Source organism: Notechis scutatus, chromosome 2, assembly GCF_049901735.1.
Source record: "Notechis scutatus isolate UNSWTSFEM ecotype Mainland chromosome 2, rNotScu1.2, whole genome shotgun sequence".
Taxonomy (NCBI): Eukaryota; Metazoa; Chordata; class Lepidosauria; order Squamata; family Elapidae; genus Notechis; species Notechis scutatus.
Window position 1 is genome coordinate 231,250,851 of NC_142010.1, and position 16,478 is coordinate 231,267,328.

A 16,478-nucleotide genomic window follows, 5' to 3' on the forward strand; every position below is an offset into this window, starting at 1 on the left:
TTTATCTCAACACTGGAAATCTGGAACATTTTAGAAGCTAAGCCTTACATGTGCCAATTTTCAAAGGCATGTTTTTTTGCCTCATGTGAGAAAAAATTAGAGAACTTTAAAATATCACATATGGAGTTACCAAGGAGATCCAACAGGCTATTCCCATTGTACCAATGCTAAAACTAAGAGAAAGGTAAGATTGTGTAAGTGTAGTTTAAATATGTTACTTAAACAGCAGAGGTCTCCAGTGCCTGCAGGCAATTAACTACATGTTCTGAGGGAGATGTTTTTTTTCACAACTAGATCTAGATCAAGGTATCAATAATTGTCTGACAAAAAAAGATGTTCACGCTGTAATGACTCATCTCAGAGCACTCTGTGTTAAGCACCTCCAGTTTGAAATTCCTGTAGATTCTCTGTTTTGGAATATCAGGTATATTAAGCCACATTTTGATTATTTTTTCACTATGGAATGAACAATGGAAAAACTTGTTACTAAAATTCAGGAAATTTTGCAATGTTTTGACAAATCTGGTATTCATTAAAGAGAGAGAAGGAGAAGTGGAAAATTAGAACTGAAAGTGTCCCTTAACATTGATGCTTAAAATGTTCAACATCTGTGTAAATTGAAATTGGATATCATACAGGTTTAATACATTATTATGATTGTTAATCCAGGACAAAGTACAGGTAATACATGATGGACATAATCTCAAAACAAAATGGGAGATTCTGGTTTTCCTAATCACCTTCAAAGTCTATCATGTCTTTCTTTCTTCTAAAAATGGTGACTTTGTCCGTGCAACTTCATTACTTACTGAGCAAAAGAATTCCGTAGTGCTAGATTCAATAGGATGGAGATGCTTTCCAGAAGCACCCAGGCATGGATGTCAAACTTGACATGTCACATGATGTATCACGCCAGTTTTTTTCCCTTTGTGAAGCTGGGGTGGGCGTGGCCTGTGTACGATACATCCGGCCTGCGGAGCACCAGTTTGACACTCCTGCAACTACTGTAATAATCTAAACATGAAGCAACAGAGGTATGTCCCAGTGAACATATAATTTCTTTTTCCTGGATCTTACAAATATTCATTAATAAAAATTAGCATTTCTTGTGGAAATAATAGTAAATGGGCTCCCTGCTAGCTGGTTCTCAGTCAAGATCCAATGCCTGCAAATGAAGAAAACTAGGGCAACTGGGGAACCCAGAAGACAAATATAGAAGTATACAGAACATCGAACTGTCAATCAGACCAAAACATGAGATTTTTCATCTGAAACACAAAAACAATTTTCTTAAATAATGGAAGAACATCAAAGAGGAAATGGTGAATATGACATTCCATCATGGCTGATCATGATACTAAAAACCTTTATCATAAATACAGCATCCAAGGGAAGTATATAAAGAGAAGACAAAATAGCATCTAGGACTGATCCTGAACACTATCTGTCGGTCTATCACCCACCACCCACCCATCTATCCATCTCTATTATTAGATAGAGCATGATTTTCTTCCAGGAATTCAAAGTGGTATAATTATTTCTGCTTTTCTGCTCCCACAAAGCAACTCTTTTGTAACACTTTGGTTAAATAGATGTATTGCTTCTATGGTTTATGGTGTTTTTCTCCCTTGCAGCTGACATGACTTGGGAACAACTCTTTTGATGTTACATCATTCTTTTTCCTGCAGCAGATTAAGGCTGATCTTCAACTACTGGATTGTTCTTAAACAGAACTAATGCAACATAGGCCACCTGTGCCTGACATCTAGTGGTAGCTTCATCAAATTATCAGATGTGCTCAACATCTCAAGGAATTACAGGCTGTTAGCAATGGCATTAGATTTACAGCCCTCTCCATCTTTTCTTTGGATTGCTAAAATTTTCTTCTCTGGGTTGGTTTTTTTTTTTTTTTTTTTTTTTTGGACAAAGCTATATATCTGCGTGCAACTAGAAAACAGCTGGTTATACCGAAACCAATTCTTGTCTTTTGAAAAAGCTGAATTCTTGTGTTACCCATAGAAACATCTAAATGAGCAAAGCTATAACAGATGACAGATTTTTAAAATACTGTATGAAAAATCTTTTTTGCTAAAATATGATTTTCTTTACACAAGTTTGTACCTTTACAAATCATACTTCCCAAGCAGAGATGAGTGGGAAATTTACTCAGCTTCTATTTTAGTGCAAAAAGTCAAGTACAAGTTGTATTTAACTTCTAATGTTTAGAAGGGGAAAATGATGCACCTTGATTAGCAATGATATGGAAGTAGTTTTCTATTGCTTTCTTCTTAAATGTGTTTTGATCTCCCAACCTGTCCTAAGTTCTAATATTTACTGAAGATTTCCGTTCAAAGTTTAATTCTGTTTAATTCTGAAACTAGCCAAAGTTAGTCAGGCATTGCCATCTGCTGAGTCACTCTTTATTATCCATAACTTAAGCACACTCATAGATTAATACTTGCATTCTTGAGCACTATTTCTTTGCCTATTTTAAAAAGTTCATATATTTCAGGAAAATGAACACAAAATTGATTGTGGAGAATGCTCATTAAAACAAAAGAAGCTCAAATGAAATATACATAATAATAAGAACCGTCCCCCAAAAGTACAGGGTGGATGTCTAACAAATAATAATTAATAAATAACCAATAAATAAATAAGTGGATGTCTACCAAAATATGAATGATGTAAAAACAAAAACAAGCAAACCAATGAAGAAAAAAAAGCTAGAATAAACTTAAGAGCAGCAGTTTGCAGGGATGAGTAGTAGGCAAATGTCAAAAATGTCAAAAAGGCAATTGCTGGAGGACAATCAAAGCTCCATCTCTTTGTAGGTGATGCTGACACATATACAAATGGCTGCAGCCTATATTGCACTTCCTTGACTTCTTGACTTTTTTTTTACCCCAGTTGTGAAAGCCACTGTTTGAGGTTTTAGAAAGAGTGAAATTAATCCTGTCACATTTGTCCATCTTTATTCCTAAGAATACTCCAAAGCCACAGCAACATTTCTGCAGAAATTAAAGATGACTAATTTCTACAGAATTTGCAGCCACCTTGGAGAAAAGAAAGACCTTGTGTCAGCTCCTACGGGAGGTCACTGAAACTGGTTCAATAAAACATTTTACTAACAGTCTTGATGTAGCAATGTGTGTTTATTTTGGCTTCCTCCAACAGAAGCAACAAACAGTAAGTACGAGTAAAGCCCTTTCCACCCCCAATAATTAGCTAACATCTGACCCTAGCTGTTACGTTTGGAGAATAATGGAGACCAGACATCTGACCAGTGACTTCAACTCTTTAATAACAGTAGATAGAACAGAACAGAGCAAGGCTATGGGCAGCAGTAACCCTTTTATAGGGTTGGCTGCTACCTTATTAACCAATAATATGTGAAACAAGTTCAACTAATACCCAATAAGAAGTGCCCTAATATTGGCCAATCAGGGACTTGTTATGGACCAATCCTTGTTCGTTGTTTAAGGACCAATCAGGTGTGCAGGCTTTCAAAACCCGCTTTGCATTTGGGCTAGTTACTTTTTATTGATTCACAACACCCTTCCCCCTTGGGCTCCGTTTGAGGGGAGCTGTAACAAAATCCTCAAGATAGACAGGCCGTTTGGTCTGTCTGGATGATTTCCGTGGTTCCACCGGGTTTGGCCTAAAGTCCGGTTCCGGTGGAGCGTTTGGATGATCTCTGTTAAGATCCGTTTCGCTGCACGGAAATTCCGTGTTGCTTTCGTTGTGGTTGTCCCCATCAATCAGTGTTTCTTCGGGGTTTCGCAGTTCGGTTTCCCCCGTGTTCACGTCCCATGGGAAAGTCAACTCCCTCCTGCTTCGATTCCCGGTACTTCGCTGGGCCGTAGGGTTTCCATTGGCCTGCTATCTGTCATATCGAAGTCAATTTCCTCGATATTTCCTCCCGCCTCAGTTGGTGAACCCGGGGAGCCATGGGCGCTGGGTGGTAATCTCGAACGGAGTCGGTCTATGTGGCGTTTCCACACCCTCCCATCGTCTGTTAGCAGGCGGTAAGATCTAGGCCCTGTGAGGTGGGTGACGGTTGCGGGTATCCATAAAGGGTCGCCGGAGAAGTTTTTGGCAAAGATTAAATCGCCTACCTTAAATTCCTGGCATTTGCTGCTGGAGCCGAAGGCTTTTCAGGTGCGTATGCGGGGTGGAGCCGGTCAAGGTGCGATCGTAGTTTCCGCCCCATGAGAAGTTCGGCGGGCGTTTTGTTGGTAACGCTGTGGGCGTGATGTGCTGCAACAATAAAATTCGATTGATTTTTCATCGATGTCGCCGAATTCCATTTTGTGGAGGGTCTTTTTACAAACTGTACCATGCGCTCTGCCGTCCGTTCACCGCAGGGTGCGCAGGCGAGGTTAGCGCATGGCGGATGCCCGGTCAGCAAGATATTGTTCAAATGGTAATGCTGTGAACTGTGGGCCGTTATCCGAGACCAGAACGTCCGGAAAACCATGTGTGGCAAATAGCCTGTTTAATTTGTTGATAACTGAGTCCGTTGTAGTTGTGTTCATTCGATGGATCTCGAGCCAATTTGAATAGGCGTCGACTGTAATAAGGAGAGTGTGCCCTTTTGTAGGCCCCGCAAAGTCAATATGAATACGGGACCATGGTCCCCTCGGAGTTTCCCATTCGGTTGGGCTTGCTTTAGGTGGGGCGTTGCTGACGTCCTGGCAACGTTGACAAGTAGTGACCCAGGCCTCGATTCTTTTGTCGATTCCCGGCCACCAGGCGTAGCTCCGTGCGAGTGCTTTCATTTGCACGATGCCGGATGTCCGTCGTGCAATACCGCTAAAACAGTTCGTTGCAGTTTGCCCGGGATTACGACTCTATCGCCCCACAAGATGCAGCCCTTTTGGGAAAACAGTTCGGTTTGGCGGGCTTTGAAAGGCGCCCATTCAGGTGATAGTTGTTCTGTTGGCCACCCCGTTCAACCCAGCGTAGGATGTGTTGCAGGACCGGATCTCGTTTTGTTTCGAGGGCAATGTCTCTCGCCCGTCAATGGCGGCGCGTGTAAACCTCAATTTGCAGCGTTGTGATGGTTGGGGCTGGATCTTCAACCGATTCTGGGAGCGGTGTTCTGATCAATGCATCAGCGTGGAGAATTGATTTCCCGGGCGGTGTTGCAAGGTGTAGTTGTGCGCCGCCAAGAATTCAGACCAGCGGGTCATTCTGGGGGACAATATATACGGGGTTGGTTTATTACCATAATAATCCCCAGTAGTGGTTTGTGATCAGTAATTATTGTAAACGCATCGCCCATACACATATTCATGAAATCGTTTAACTGCAGCCACAATAGCTAAAGCTTCTTTATCCAGCTGACTATAATTTCTTTCAGCTTTAGCTAAAGTTCGCGAAAAAAAGCGACGGGAGCTTCTGCTCCGTTCGGTATCGTGGGCCAGGATTGCTCCAACCCCAAAGGTTAGGCGTCACAAGTAATAATTAACGGCAGAGTCTCGTTGTACTGCATAAGTACAGAATCAGAAGTTAGCAATTTCTTTACTTGTTGGAAAGCGTATTGTTCACGTTGTCCCCAAACCCACGTTGCTTTTTTGTCTAAAAGTCTATGTAATGGTTCAGCTACCGTTGCTTTATTGGGTAAAAAAGACGTTATAAAAATTGATAAGTCCAAGGAACGCCTGTAGATCTGCCTTGTTCCTTGGAGTGGGGGCCTTCTTAATTGCCTTTAATTTGTCCTCAGTGGGATGGATTCCTTGACTGTCCAGGAGGTATCCCAAGAACTCCACCCTTTCGGTACATAACTGGCATTTATTTTTTTTAACTTTGAGGCCGGCGTCTTGGAACTTTTGTAAGACCATTCAGAGTCGTTTTTCTAGAATGTCTCTGTTAGGGGCGGCGATGAGTACATCGTCGAAATACGGTACGACCCCTCTTATTCCTTGTAACAGCCTTTCCATTAAGCTCTGAAAGATTCCTGGAGCGACGCTCACCCCGAACTGGAGCCGGTTGCATTTAAATGCGCCCCTATGCGTGATGATAGTTTGCGCCTCCGCGGTGGTCGGATCTACAGGCAATTGTTGATACACCTGCGCTAGGTCTAATTTAGCGAAAACTTTCCCGCCGCCCAGGGAATGGAGCAGGTGTTGCACTACCGGCACTGGATATGCACTTTGCTGAAGTGCGTGGTTTAGGGTGGCCCAGTAGTCTCCGCAAATTCTCAGTGACCCATCAGGCTTGATAGGCGTCACTATTGGGGTTTCCCACCGGGCGTGGTCGGTGGGTTCCAGCACGCCCTGTGCTATTAGCTTATCAAGTTGTTCGTTGATTTTAGGTTTCAGGGCGAACGGCACCCGACGCGGCTTAAGGCGGATGGGTGCTACCTCAGGGTTCAAGTTAAATGAGATTGGGGTCCCCTTGTACTTGCCTAGTCCGTTCGCGAAAACGTCTTGGAATTCTTGAACAAGGGCTTCCTCCCAATCGTTGCTCTCGGCACGGTGGACTCCGGCTACAGTGATTCCGAGTGGTCTGAACCATTGCAGGCCTAAAAGACTAGGCCGGTCACGGTCAACGACAGTCAGTGGCAGTGCGACGGTGCGGTCCTTGAAAGAGACCTGGAATCAGCGAGACCCGACAACGGGAATTCGGTTACCCTGGTAATCTTTGAGTATAACCCTTTGAGGGTTGAGGTCTTGGCGGCGAATCGTCGGAACGAGCTGTTGGAGCGTCTTCCAGGACACCATCGAGAGGGATGATCCTGAGTCCACCTCCATCACACAAGGTTTATTTTCGATAGCGACCTTCACTCTGATTTTCCCGGCATCTAGGGATGTAGCGTGGCCTATGGTAATTGTCTGGTGGGTCCTTCCCGCCTGGTTTCTTCCCCGCCTGGTGGAAGTGGTGGACGGTTTGTTTCTGTAGGAGTGGCTTCCCCATTGGTGATTCAGTTTGTCTCGGGGTGTGCCGATGAATCCTGAAGACTGGCATTCGGCCTGTCGGGGTCTGGAGTTGGAGTTTTGTTTGCTTTTGCAAACCTTTGCGATGTGACCTCTTTTCCCGCAAACGCGGCAGAGTGCGTCGAGGAATTTGCAGCTGGATCATGGGTGATTCGCTCCACATCCTGCACAAGGTCGAAGTGAGCGTTGTGTGAACTGGTCTCGTTCCGTTCGGAGTCGGTTGACCTCTTCCTCATCACTTTCTGACGGGGATTCTAGGTCTTCGTGGTGAGTCGATACCGGGTGTCTCTCTGAGCGAGGCGAGGTATCGTTGGCGAGTTGACGTAACGGTGCACTGGTGCGGCGTATTCGAGCTGCCAACTTCTTGTTTGCTTCTGCTGCAGTGGCTTCTTTAAGGGCATCGGTGAGGCTGATGTCCCCCTTAGCCATGATTTTGCTCTGGATCGTGCAGTCTTCTAGGCCCAGAACTAGGCGGTCTCGGAGGGCTTCTTCTAAGTTAGAGAATCCGCAGAGGCCTCCAAGGTTGCGGAGGTCTGCGATGTAGTTGGCAAGGCTTTCGCCTTTCCGCTGGACCCTCTGGTAATATTCGTGCCTTCTGACTAAGGTTGGCACGGTGGGCGTGTAGTGGGCCCGTAGCAAAGGCTCGAGGACGTCCCAGTCCATCGCTTTTACTTCGGCTGGCTTGGCAAGTGATTTTGCCATTTTAAACACGGTAGGCCCGCAGTGGGTTAGAAATACAGCTCTTTTTTTGCTGGTTGTTGCATCTTTCAAGTTGTTGGTCTCCAGAAACATCTGGAACCTATCCATGTACGACTCCCAGTCTTCGGTTTCTGGGTCGAATGGAGCGGGTGGTACGGCACCGCTGGCCATGTTGCCATTGATAGTGCGTGTTCGACCACGTGCTCTGTTGGTTGCTCTGTAGATCAGTCAGCTCTTCGGTCTCCGTATCCCACCTTCGTCGCCAGTGTTACGTTTGGAGAATAATGGAGACCAGACATCTGACCAGTGACTTCAACTCTTTAATAACAGTAGATAGAACAGAACAGAGCAAGGCTATGGGCAGCAGTAACCCTTTTATAGGGTTGGCTGCTACCTTATTAACCAATAATATGTGCAACAAGTTCAACTAATACCCAATAAGAAGTGTCCTAATATTGGCCAATCAGGGACTTGTTATGGACCAATCCTTGTTCGTTGTTTAAGGACCAATCAGGTGTGCAGGCTTTCAAAACCCGCTTTGCATTTGGGCTAGTTACTTTTTATTGATTCACAACACTAGCAAACACCCAACATCCATCTACAGCAATCTCGCGTGCCTCCACCCAACTCTAATCCTAACCACGGTCCAAATCTCCAGATAACACCCCTTCCCAGGTGTCTTTCCACCCTGATCCACCTGATATTCCCCCAAATGAAACGCTGACCAGCAGATACTATATCCCGAAATGTTTCCCGGCTGGTCACGCTGAGAAGAGGGAGAGGCGTTGTGCTTAGAGAGTCGCAAAATGTCAAACAGCTGACAAGGCAGTTTCCCAGCCATCGCACCAAAGTAGGGAGAGGAGGTCGCACCTGGCTTCATCAGCTGTCATCGACCCGGGACCGTCAAGGTAGCCAACGTCAAGGTAGTCAACCATGATGACGTGTCGGGCTTCATTCCATCAGCAGCGTTGTTGAAGCCCGACACCTCAGCTGAAGCAGAGGCATTGTTTTTATTTAGTTTCAAGGTCGTATCCTGGCAGTAGATGGTCTTCTAACCACCTTTTTAACAATGGTTCAACTGCTGATCCAAATTAGTTCTGAGGCATCATTTCAGCAGTGTACTTCTTCAAACACTTAATGACATCCATATGTTAGGATGTTTCTTGGCTTTTACTCTTTTTCTTGGATACATCTTGAAAAGACTTTGGCTCCATAACTCAAGTCGTTATCTCAGGCCATCAAGTTCTTTGAAAACTTCCTTATTAATTTTGGCTTTTTGCCTTCGTTGCAACAGAGTTAACCTTTAAAAAATGATGCCATTTATTTTCCCAAATTGTATTTTTTGACCGAAAAATAATATCACTGTTTCATTCAACTATTTTTAGCATATTTTAAATATTCTGGTGACATAAGGAACAAAGTACACAGATAAAGATCATGCAATAAATCTTTAGTTTTTGTTCGAAGTAGTGGAAGAACATTTAATGATTTAATGTGCGGGAGTATGATTCAGTAGTGGTATCCATATCCCTTTTTCAGGTAAGATTAAGGACATCTCTATCAGAAGGAATGGTGTAGCTCCAAGCCTGTTTGGGTTCACTCAGCACTTCATACTTAATAATGGCTAACTAAATAAACCACTACTGGATGGACTTGCATATTATAGTATGCTGTTAATTATAGTTTACCAAACATAAGAATTGATTAAAACCAGTGGTGGAATTCAAATAATTGAATGACCGGTTGTCTGCCCTAATGATTTCTTCCAACAACCAGTTCACCAAGCTGCTCAGAAAGTTAACAACCAGTTCTCCCAAACTGGGGTGAACTGGCTGAATCCCACCACTGATTAAAACCACACTATACACATTTACTTATTTCATTATATAAATCCAACCTCTATAAACTTTTGGGATTGAAGGAGAACTTGGAATCTTTAAAATACTCTGAAACATATTAATTTATCAGAAGACTAATACTGAAATTGTCCTTTAGAATTTTTCTGGGCAGGTTGACTCATTTGCAATGAAAGGTTGAATTCGTCCATTTTCGAGTTCTAAGAATGCTTGAAAAGGATTCTTTTACTTTAAATTGCCATCCTATTAAGATTTCAGGCCATACTTTTCTATAATGCTTAGTTCATTAGAAATTACATAATTATGAAAGACATAGTTTTGCTGGATCAGGCCACTAGCTAATCAGTTTTCAATCCTAGCCAGCTTAATCGTCTAGTAAGCTCATAATCAGAATGAACAGTCTCTATTTCTTTTCAAAGCAGACTGGTTCAGATGTTGTATGTAGCTTATAATCATCATTAGTGCACATCAGAAGTTTAACTTGGCACCAGGTTTTTGTTGTTTTTGTTTTATATGGCTATTTTTGAGCACCAAGAATTGAGGCCTTTGAACTATGGTGCTGGAGAAGACTCCTGCGAATCCCTTGGGCTGCAAGGCGATCAAACTGGTCAACCCTACTGCTCTTTAGAAGGTCAGATCCTGAAGTTGAAACTCAAATACTTTGGCCACCTAATGAGAAGGACTCACTAGCGAAGCCCCTAATGCTGGGCACGATTGAGAGCAAAAGAAGAACTACATACCAGAATATAGTTTCCTATGTTTTGGCACAAATATGGAATCCAACTGGTTATTCAGTACACGCTTTACCAAAATCAAACCACAGTCAATTTCAGAATGATAATCAGCTTATAATGAACTTTGGTCTTTCTACATTAATGCTTGTACTTTAAAGCTGAGTTATGAATTTTTGTAATACAGAGTGGTGAACTCATACTAGGAAATGACAGTGCAGATAAATGATCAGTTACTGGCTTATGAGCCAGTTCCCCCCACCATCCCCACTCCAAAAATAAATTACTCTGACAGATTACCATCAGCAAGGTGGGGGAAGGGCAATCAATCAAAAGAAAATACAAGATTTAGATAAAGTTCCCTAGAATTATTGTGCATGAATAGGCTAAATAGGGGAGAGGGGAGAGAGAAAGAATAAAACTGGTACATAGTATATTTGTCTACTATTTTCAGATATATCATGGTTCGTTTTTAAGGCAAATAATTCTTCCTGGAACCTTAAATGAAAAGGCTTGCCTTTTCTCTTTCCTAAAAAGAATGATTCAGTCTTAGAACCTGGATTCTTGATATTTCTATCAGGGTTCTTGATATTTCTATCTTTTATTGATGTGCATAAAAATGAACATTTAAGCAAAGAACTGACTTTGGATTGTTTCCATGTTTTGCAGCATATAGAAAAAGTGATCATTAATTCCAGCCAGGAAAATTTCATGTTGATGAAGACAACAGAAATGAAGCTGAACTCAAATAACATTTAAAAAAATGAAATGTGTGATAAAATATAGACATCTTCAATATTATTTTCAGACACCTGCCAACATAAAGGTTCTTATAAATTTATTTTTATTTAGTTACCTATCAAACAGTTAAATGGTGATCTAACAGGGATTGTGGTGCTTGAAGTTTATGCTGAAAATATCAAGAGAATTTATTAAGAGCACTCACAAAATGCTAAATCCAAGAGTGCTGACAATGTAACACACTCTTACTCTGGGACTATATTCCACATATTTTTTATATTGTGTACAAAACAAGCCTTAAGTAGGTAACATTATATGTGTATGTAAATAGTTTACTTTATTTTACTTTATTGTCATTGCATCTCGTACAACGAAATTAAATACCATCTTCAGTGCACAATTTATGACTATGAAAATAAGCACACACATCCTTCACACTCTACACATTGAACTGAAAAGCCCTGACACTGCACCAATACTACACTATACAGTAGAATTCAATAGAGTTACTGCCCTGGGATAGAAGCTGTTTTTCGGCCTATTTGTCCTTGTTTTTATTATTATGTACCGTCTGCCAGATGGCAATAGTTCAAAAAAAGGGTGCCCGGGATGAGATGGATCTTCGAGAATGTTTTGAAGTTCCTTAAAGCAGCAGGAGCTGCTTTATGTTTATGTTTAATTTGTGTTAAGATTGGATGGACATAGACTCCATGTGACTTGGTAGTCTAGAGTTCATCATCCTATTGAAAGAGATGCTAAGCAAAGCCAAAGGCCAGATTTAGTCAATCCAAAGGAATACTTGTAACAGGATAACAATAAAGGTTGGAAGGGACCTTGGAAGTCTTCTAGTCCAACTCGGTGTTCAAAAAGGTAACCCTATACCATTTCAGACAAATGGTTGTCCACTCTCTTCAAAAGCCTCCAGTATTGGAGCACCCACAATTTCTGTAGGCAAATCATTCCACTGGTTTATTTTTCTCACTGTCAGGAAATTTGTCCTTAATTCTTAATAGGTTGGTTCTCTCCTTGATTAATTTCCATCCATTGCTTTTCACAAATATAGAAATACAGTAGCCTAATGTTTGAATACCACTTTGTTCTTCTGAAACCTGAAGACAATTTAAAGCTCCTGAAAACCTCTTCTTCCTATACTGATTTTTGAGTGCAGAGATTTGTTCTTTATTTGTACCATTTAAAAAATAAATTAAAAACTATTATTTTATAATTGTTCAATTAATGAGTGGTGGTTGCACGAGTATATTGACCAAAAAGATAAAAATAAGCAGCGCTCAATGTTATAGCACGAACAGAATTCATCTAGTTGCACAGTGTCGTGTTCTCATTGGGAAGCAGCAATCCTTGATATTTGGAATCCATTTTCTATATTAGGTAGATTTAATGGCCCACTGAAGGAAAAATGGAACAGCTTGAAGGCAGCTGTATGGACGTTAAGCATTGATCTTTTGCACTTCCGTACAATATATCTGGTCACTTGAGAAAAGTGAGAGAAGAACAGAGACAAAGTTTATGAATCCTGAATAATTCTCTTGAAAGCAGATGAGCAAAGCAAGGAGCCAAGGAGGAAGAAATCCCTGTATACATAAAATTCCATCCATGTCATTGCGTGATTTTGTTATGACTGTATTAGGTCAAAATTTAGTAGCTTTTCATTTCCCTAATTTTCTTTGCTAATTTTTGGCTTAAAAGCTATGAATTGTATGCTAATACCCTGTTTCTCCAACAATATGGCCTCCCCCAATAGGAAGTCCCAGCATGTTTTATAGGCATGAAATGAAATTAAGCCCCTCCCCCCAAATTAAGGCCTATATTAAAACATGCGAAATGGGGGGGAATGGTGGGGGGGCTTGCCATTAGGAAGTACTTTTGTTGCATACCCGGATATGGTGCTGCCTGCGTTGACCCCGATACGAAGTGCCCCACCAACGCCGAGGTCAACATCCAAGCCGTTGCCACCCACCCACCCAAAGATGCAAAGGGGGGAATTAAGTCACCCCCGAAAAGACAGCCTAGCCATTTTTTCGGGGCTCAAAAAAAAAAAATAAGACCCGGCCTTATTATATGAGAAACATGGTATAAAACAAAGAGCAAAAGGTGTATTTCATTACAAATACTGAAAAAAGTGATATAACCTACATGGAAGTATTTTTGTATAAAACAGTACAAAATATACCATTAGCTGAGAATAGTCTTAGTTTATACATTCATTATATATATGTGGCATATTATAAAACAGTTTTAATGAATCCTTATCTAATGATTGTCTACTCAATTTTGCATTAAAGGTTTATTGACTTGGGTTAAACAGCTAAAAAGTTATTATTAAATTGTAATAAAACAGTATGAAAATGCTTGTATATCTAAGTATTTGTTGTTCTTAATTATGTGACTTCACTGTTCAGCACAAATTGACCTTACATTGACTTAAATTTCAAGGACATGCAATGAACTAGAGAAAACACAGTGGAGCAAATAAGATTTCTTTGGCAAGTCAGAATCATATATAAATTTGAAAGATGCACATTATACATACAAAGCAGAATATAAATAGCAAAAAAAGAACTTTAAAAAAAACAGGAATATGTACATGATAAAAGGAATAATCTTTTATAAGAAATTATGACATTTCAGAATAATCAGGTACAACCTGATTTTTCTAATTCACATTTCAGAAAATTGGTTGAAATAATTTTAATTTATGAATAATTTTAGCAAGAGTGCGTACAGCAAAATCCAAAGATGAAAATTGTGATGTACTCATTTTAATCCAATATCAGAATAATACCAAAAGATTACTCTGTCAGAGAATGATAGTTCAGATGGTTCAGATTTCCTTCACAATTTAATCAATTTATTTTTTGCTCATTACACAATAGGAAATTCATCCATTGTGTTATTATGTGGATTCATTATGGCATTATGAATGCATTAATTTAGCTAAATAATATTATACAGTAATTATACCATATATGAAAGACACCAAACCAGAATTAACTCTTGTAAATGTATAGTACTCAAACTTGCATTAAAAGGAAATATTTCCTACATAAAACTAATGTATAAAATTGTGCATCCAAGTCCAGTTTCTTGAATTTGAGAATACATATGGAATCTACCCATAACCTTTATAACCATTTTGGAAGCTGAAAATGCAAACTAGGTAAGTAAATGTGCAGTTTTATATTGAATAGATTTAACAATAAATATCATCACAGACTTTAAAATTATCCTTTTCTATAGCTAATTGTTCTAGTAGATTGCGTGAGGTTGAGTACTGAAGAAAAGATAATTCCTGTCTTCCACATTTGAAGAAAAAACATACAATATATTTATGGGCATATAACATATTTTTCAGAAGCAAAGATTGTGATTGTCACATAACTATCATTCATATTACCATAAATAAATGATCTGATTTATTAGATTTTATTTTCCCTTCTAGCAGAAAAACATTTGAAACCAACTCTTGGTCTTCCTAATGCATCAGTTGAGTTTGACAGCTGTCAGGATAGAAAGAACATCCAATAAATTATATCTGTATGGCTTACTTCATTTATTTATGTACGCTTCACAGCTGCAGCATTCATACACAAACATTCATTACTTTATGAAAAGATTAAAAATGGTTATATATATTTTATATACAAAATTATTTACTTTTTTAAATTTTATTTTACAAAAAAGTAGGTCTATATATCTCCATCTTAAAATGCAGAGAGCTGTAAAATAGACCCATGATTAGTGTTGGAAAAGTTGATCTTTTTAAAAAATGGCCCTGGTTGAAAATTAAAGAATTAGCCTTTATTACTATTATTATTGTTATTGTTATTAATCCTACAGGCCCTCTTTGTCGACTTTTTTTTAAAGAGTCCTCAAGTCCTTTGTGATCAGTGCCAAGGCTGGAAAGGACAAAAGTCAAGTTCCATATTGAAGTCACTTCTTCTAAGTTGCTCTTATTTTCATGTTCCTTGTGAAAACTTTTCATTCCATAAATTCTACAGCTCTTCATTAGAAAATAGCTGTTTCTTGACCGAGATACTACTTTCACAGTTCATCTTCAGCTTGTAATGGCTGTGTCACCCATGTTTACAAAATGATTGCTAATAACAGTTTAAAATTATTTCCAGCCTAGTAAAGTACCTCCAAGACAAGCAACATAAATGATTAAAGATCTCTGAAGCCAAATGCTCATAAATAAGCTTGAACTTAGTTTGACATCTTATTGTATATACAGGTTTTTTTAAAAAATACAACACACTTAAACACTATTAAATCATCTTATTTACATTATCATTGGTGCTAAAATGGAAGAGTTTAATTACTACAGGTACTGGGGTAAAGAATCAAATAATCCCTCACCAATGACATATAGAAATTAACATACTAGATAGGCTGGAAATTGTTCCCTTTTCAATATTTTCATTTGTAGCCATCATTGATATATGTTGTAAGTACTTAGGTCCATATGTATTCCAAAATGCTGGGTAATCCTTTATTTTTTTTAAGGCACCATAAGTTAGGGCATTCTGGCATGGCAAATGTCCCACTTAACCAGTGTGGGTTCAGCGCCGTGAATCTTGCCATGTCCTGATCCAACGATGAAAATGTTTTGATGAATTAAACGAGTTCACCTTTCCTGGTGAATTTTTATAATAATATTTTTTTGAATAAGTCCTTTGGAATGAAGATGCTGAAAATAAAAGAAAAAAGAAAGAAAGCTTTACAACTGTGCTAACAGAAATATAAGCAGGATGAATGAATGCAATGTAATATATATTCAGACATTGGCTAGTGTCCTATAGTCTCTTCCATTGTAATCTTTTATCTCATTCATTTGGTAAGCATCAAATCATTCAATTGCCCAATTTACCCAATTCTTTCAATTCATAGAACAAAGAAATTGAATTAAGTAAATTCAGTGGTCAGATAGCTATATAGAGTAATGACTGAAGATACTTTATGGGAAAGAAAAGTTGTTTTTCATCTTGTAGAAGTTTTCACCAGGATGGCAAATGTCTGATTTTAGCAATCATATAAAAAAATCAATACATCAAATACAAGCTAGGCAGATATGACCTTGTTGACGGCCCTTACTCTGTCAAAGACCTTGGAGTTCTCATATCAAATAACTTAAGCGCCAGAGCTCGCTGCAAAAAAGGCTTTAAGAGTTGTAAATCTGATCCTACAAAGCTTCTTCTCTGGTAATGCTGATTTGCTAACTAGGGCATACATAACCTTTGCTAGACCAGTACTTGAATACAGCTCCGCTGTCTGGAATATGCACTGTATATCAGACATTAATACAATTGAGCGAGGCCAGAAGTATTTTACAAGAAGAGTACTACACTCCTCTGTTTGCAACAGAAACCCTACAACACCAGACTTGAGATTCTAGGCTTAGAGAAGAGAGGCTTTGAACTACACCGGCTAAGATTGGATTTAAGCATAGTACATAAAATCATATGTTACAATGTCTTACCAGTTAATGAATA

The 16,478-nt window shown here is 39.6% G+C and overlaps 1 protein-coding gene across 3 annotated transcripts in view; it reads right to left on the reverse strand.

The window, feature by feature from the left end:
- Nucleotides 1-13,815: 13,815 nt before the first annotated feature.
- VCAN (versican) overlaps nucleotides 13,816-16,478 on the reverse strand; it is a 100,879-nt gene continuing 98,216 nt past the window's right edge. For all 3 annotated transcript variants that reach the window (XM_026672067.2, XM_026672092.2, XM_026672084.2), the window contains one exon: nucleotides 13,816-15,676. In XM_026672067.2, the coding sequence (XP_026527852.2) occupies nucleotides 15,549-15,676 (128 nt within the window). In that variant the 3' untranslated portion in view covers nucleotides 13,816-15,548. The remainder of the gene's footprint in view (nucleotides 15,677-16,478) is intronic.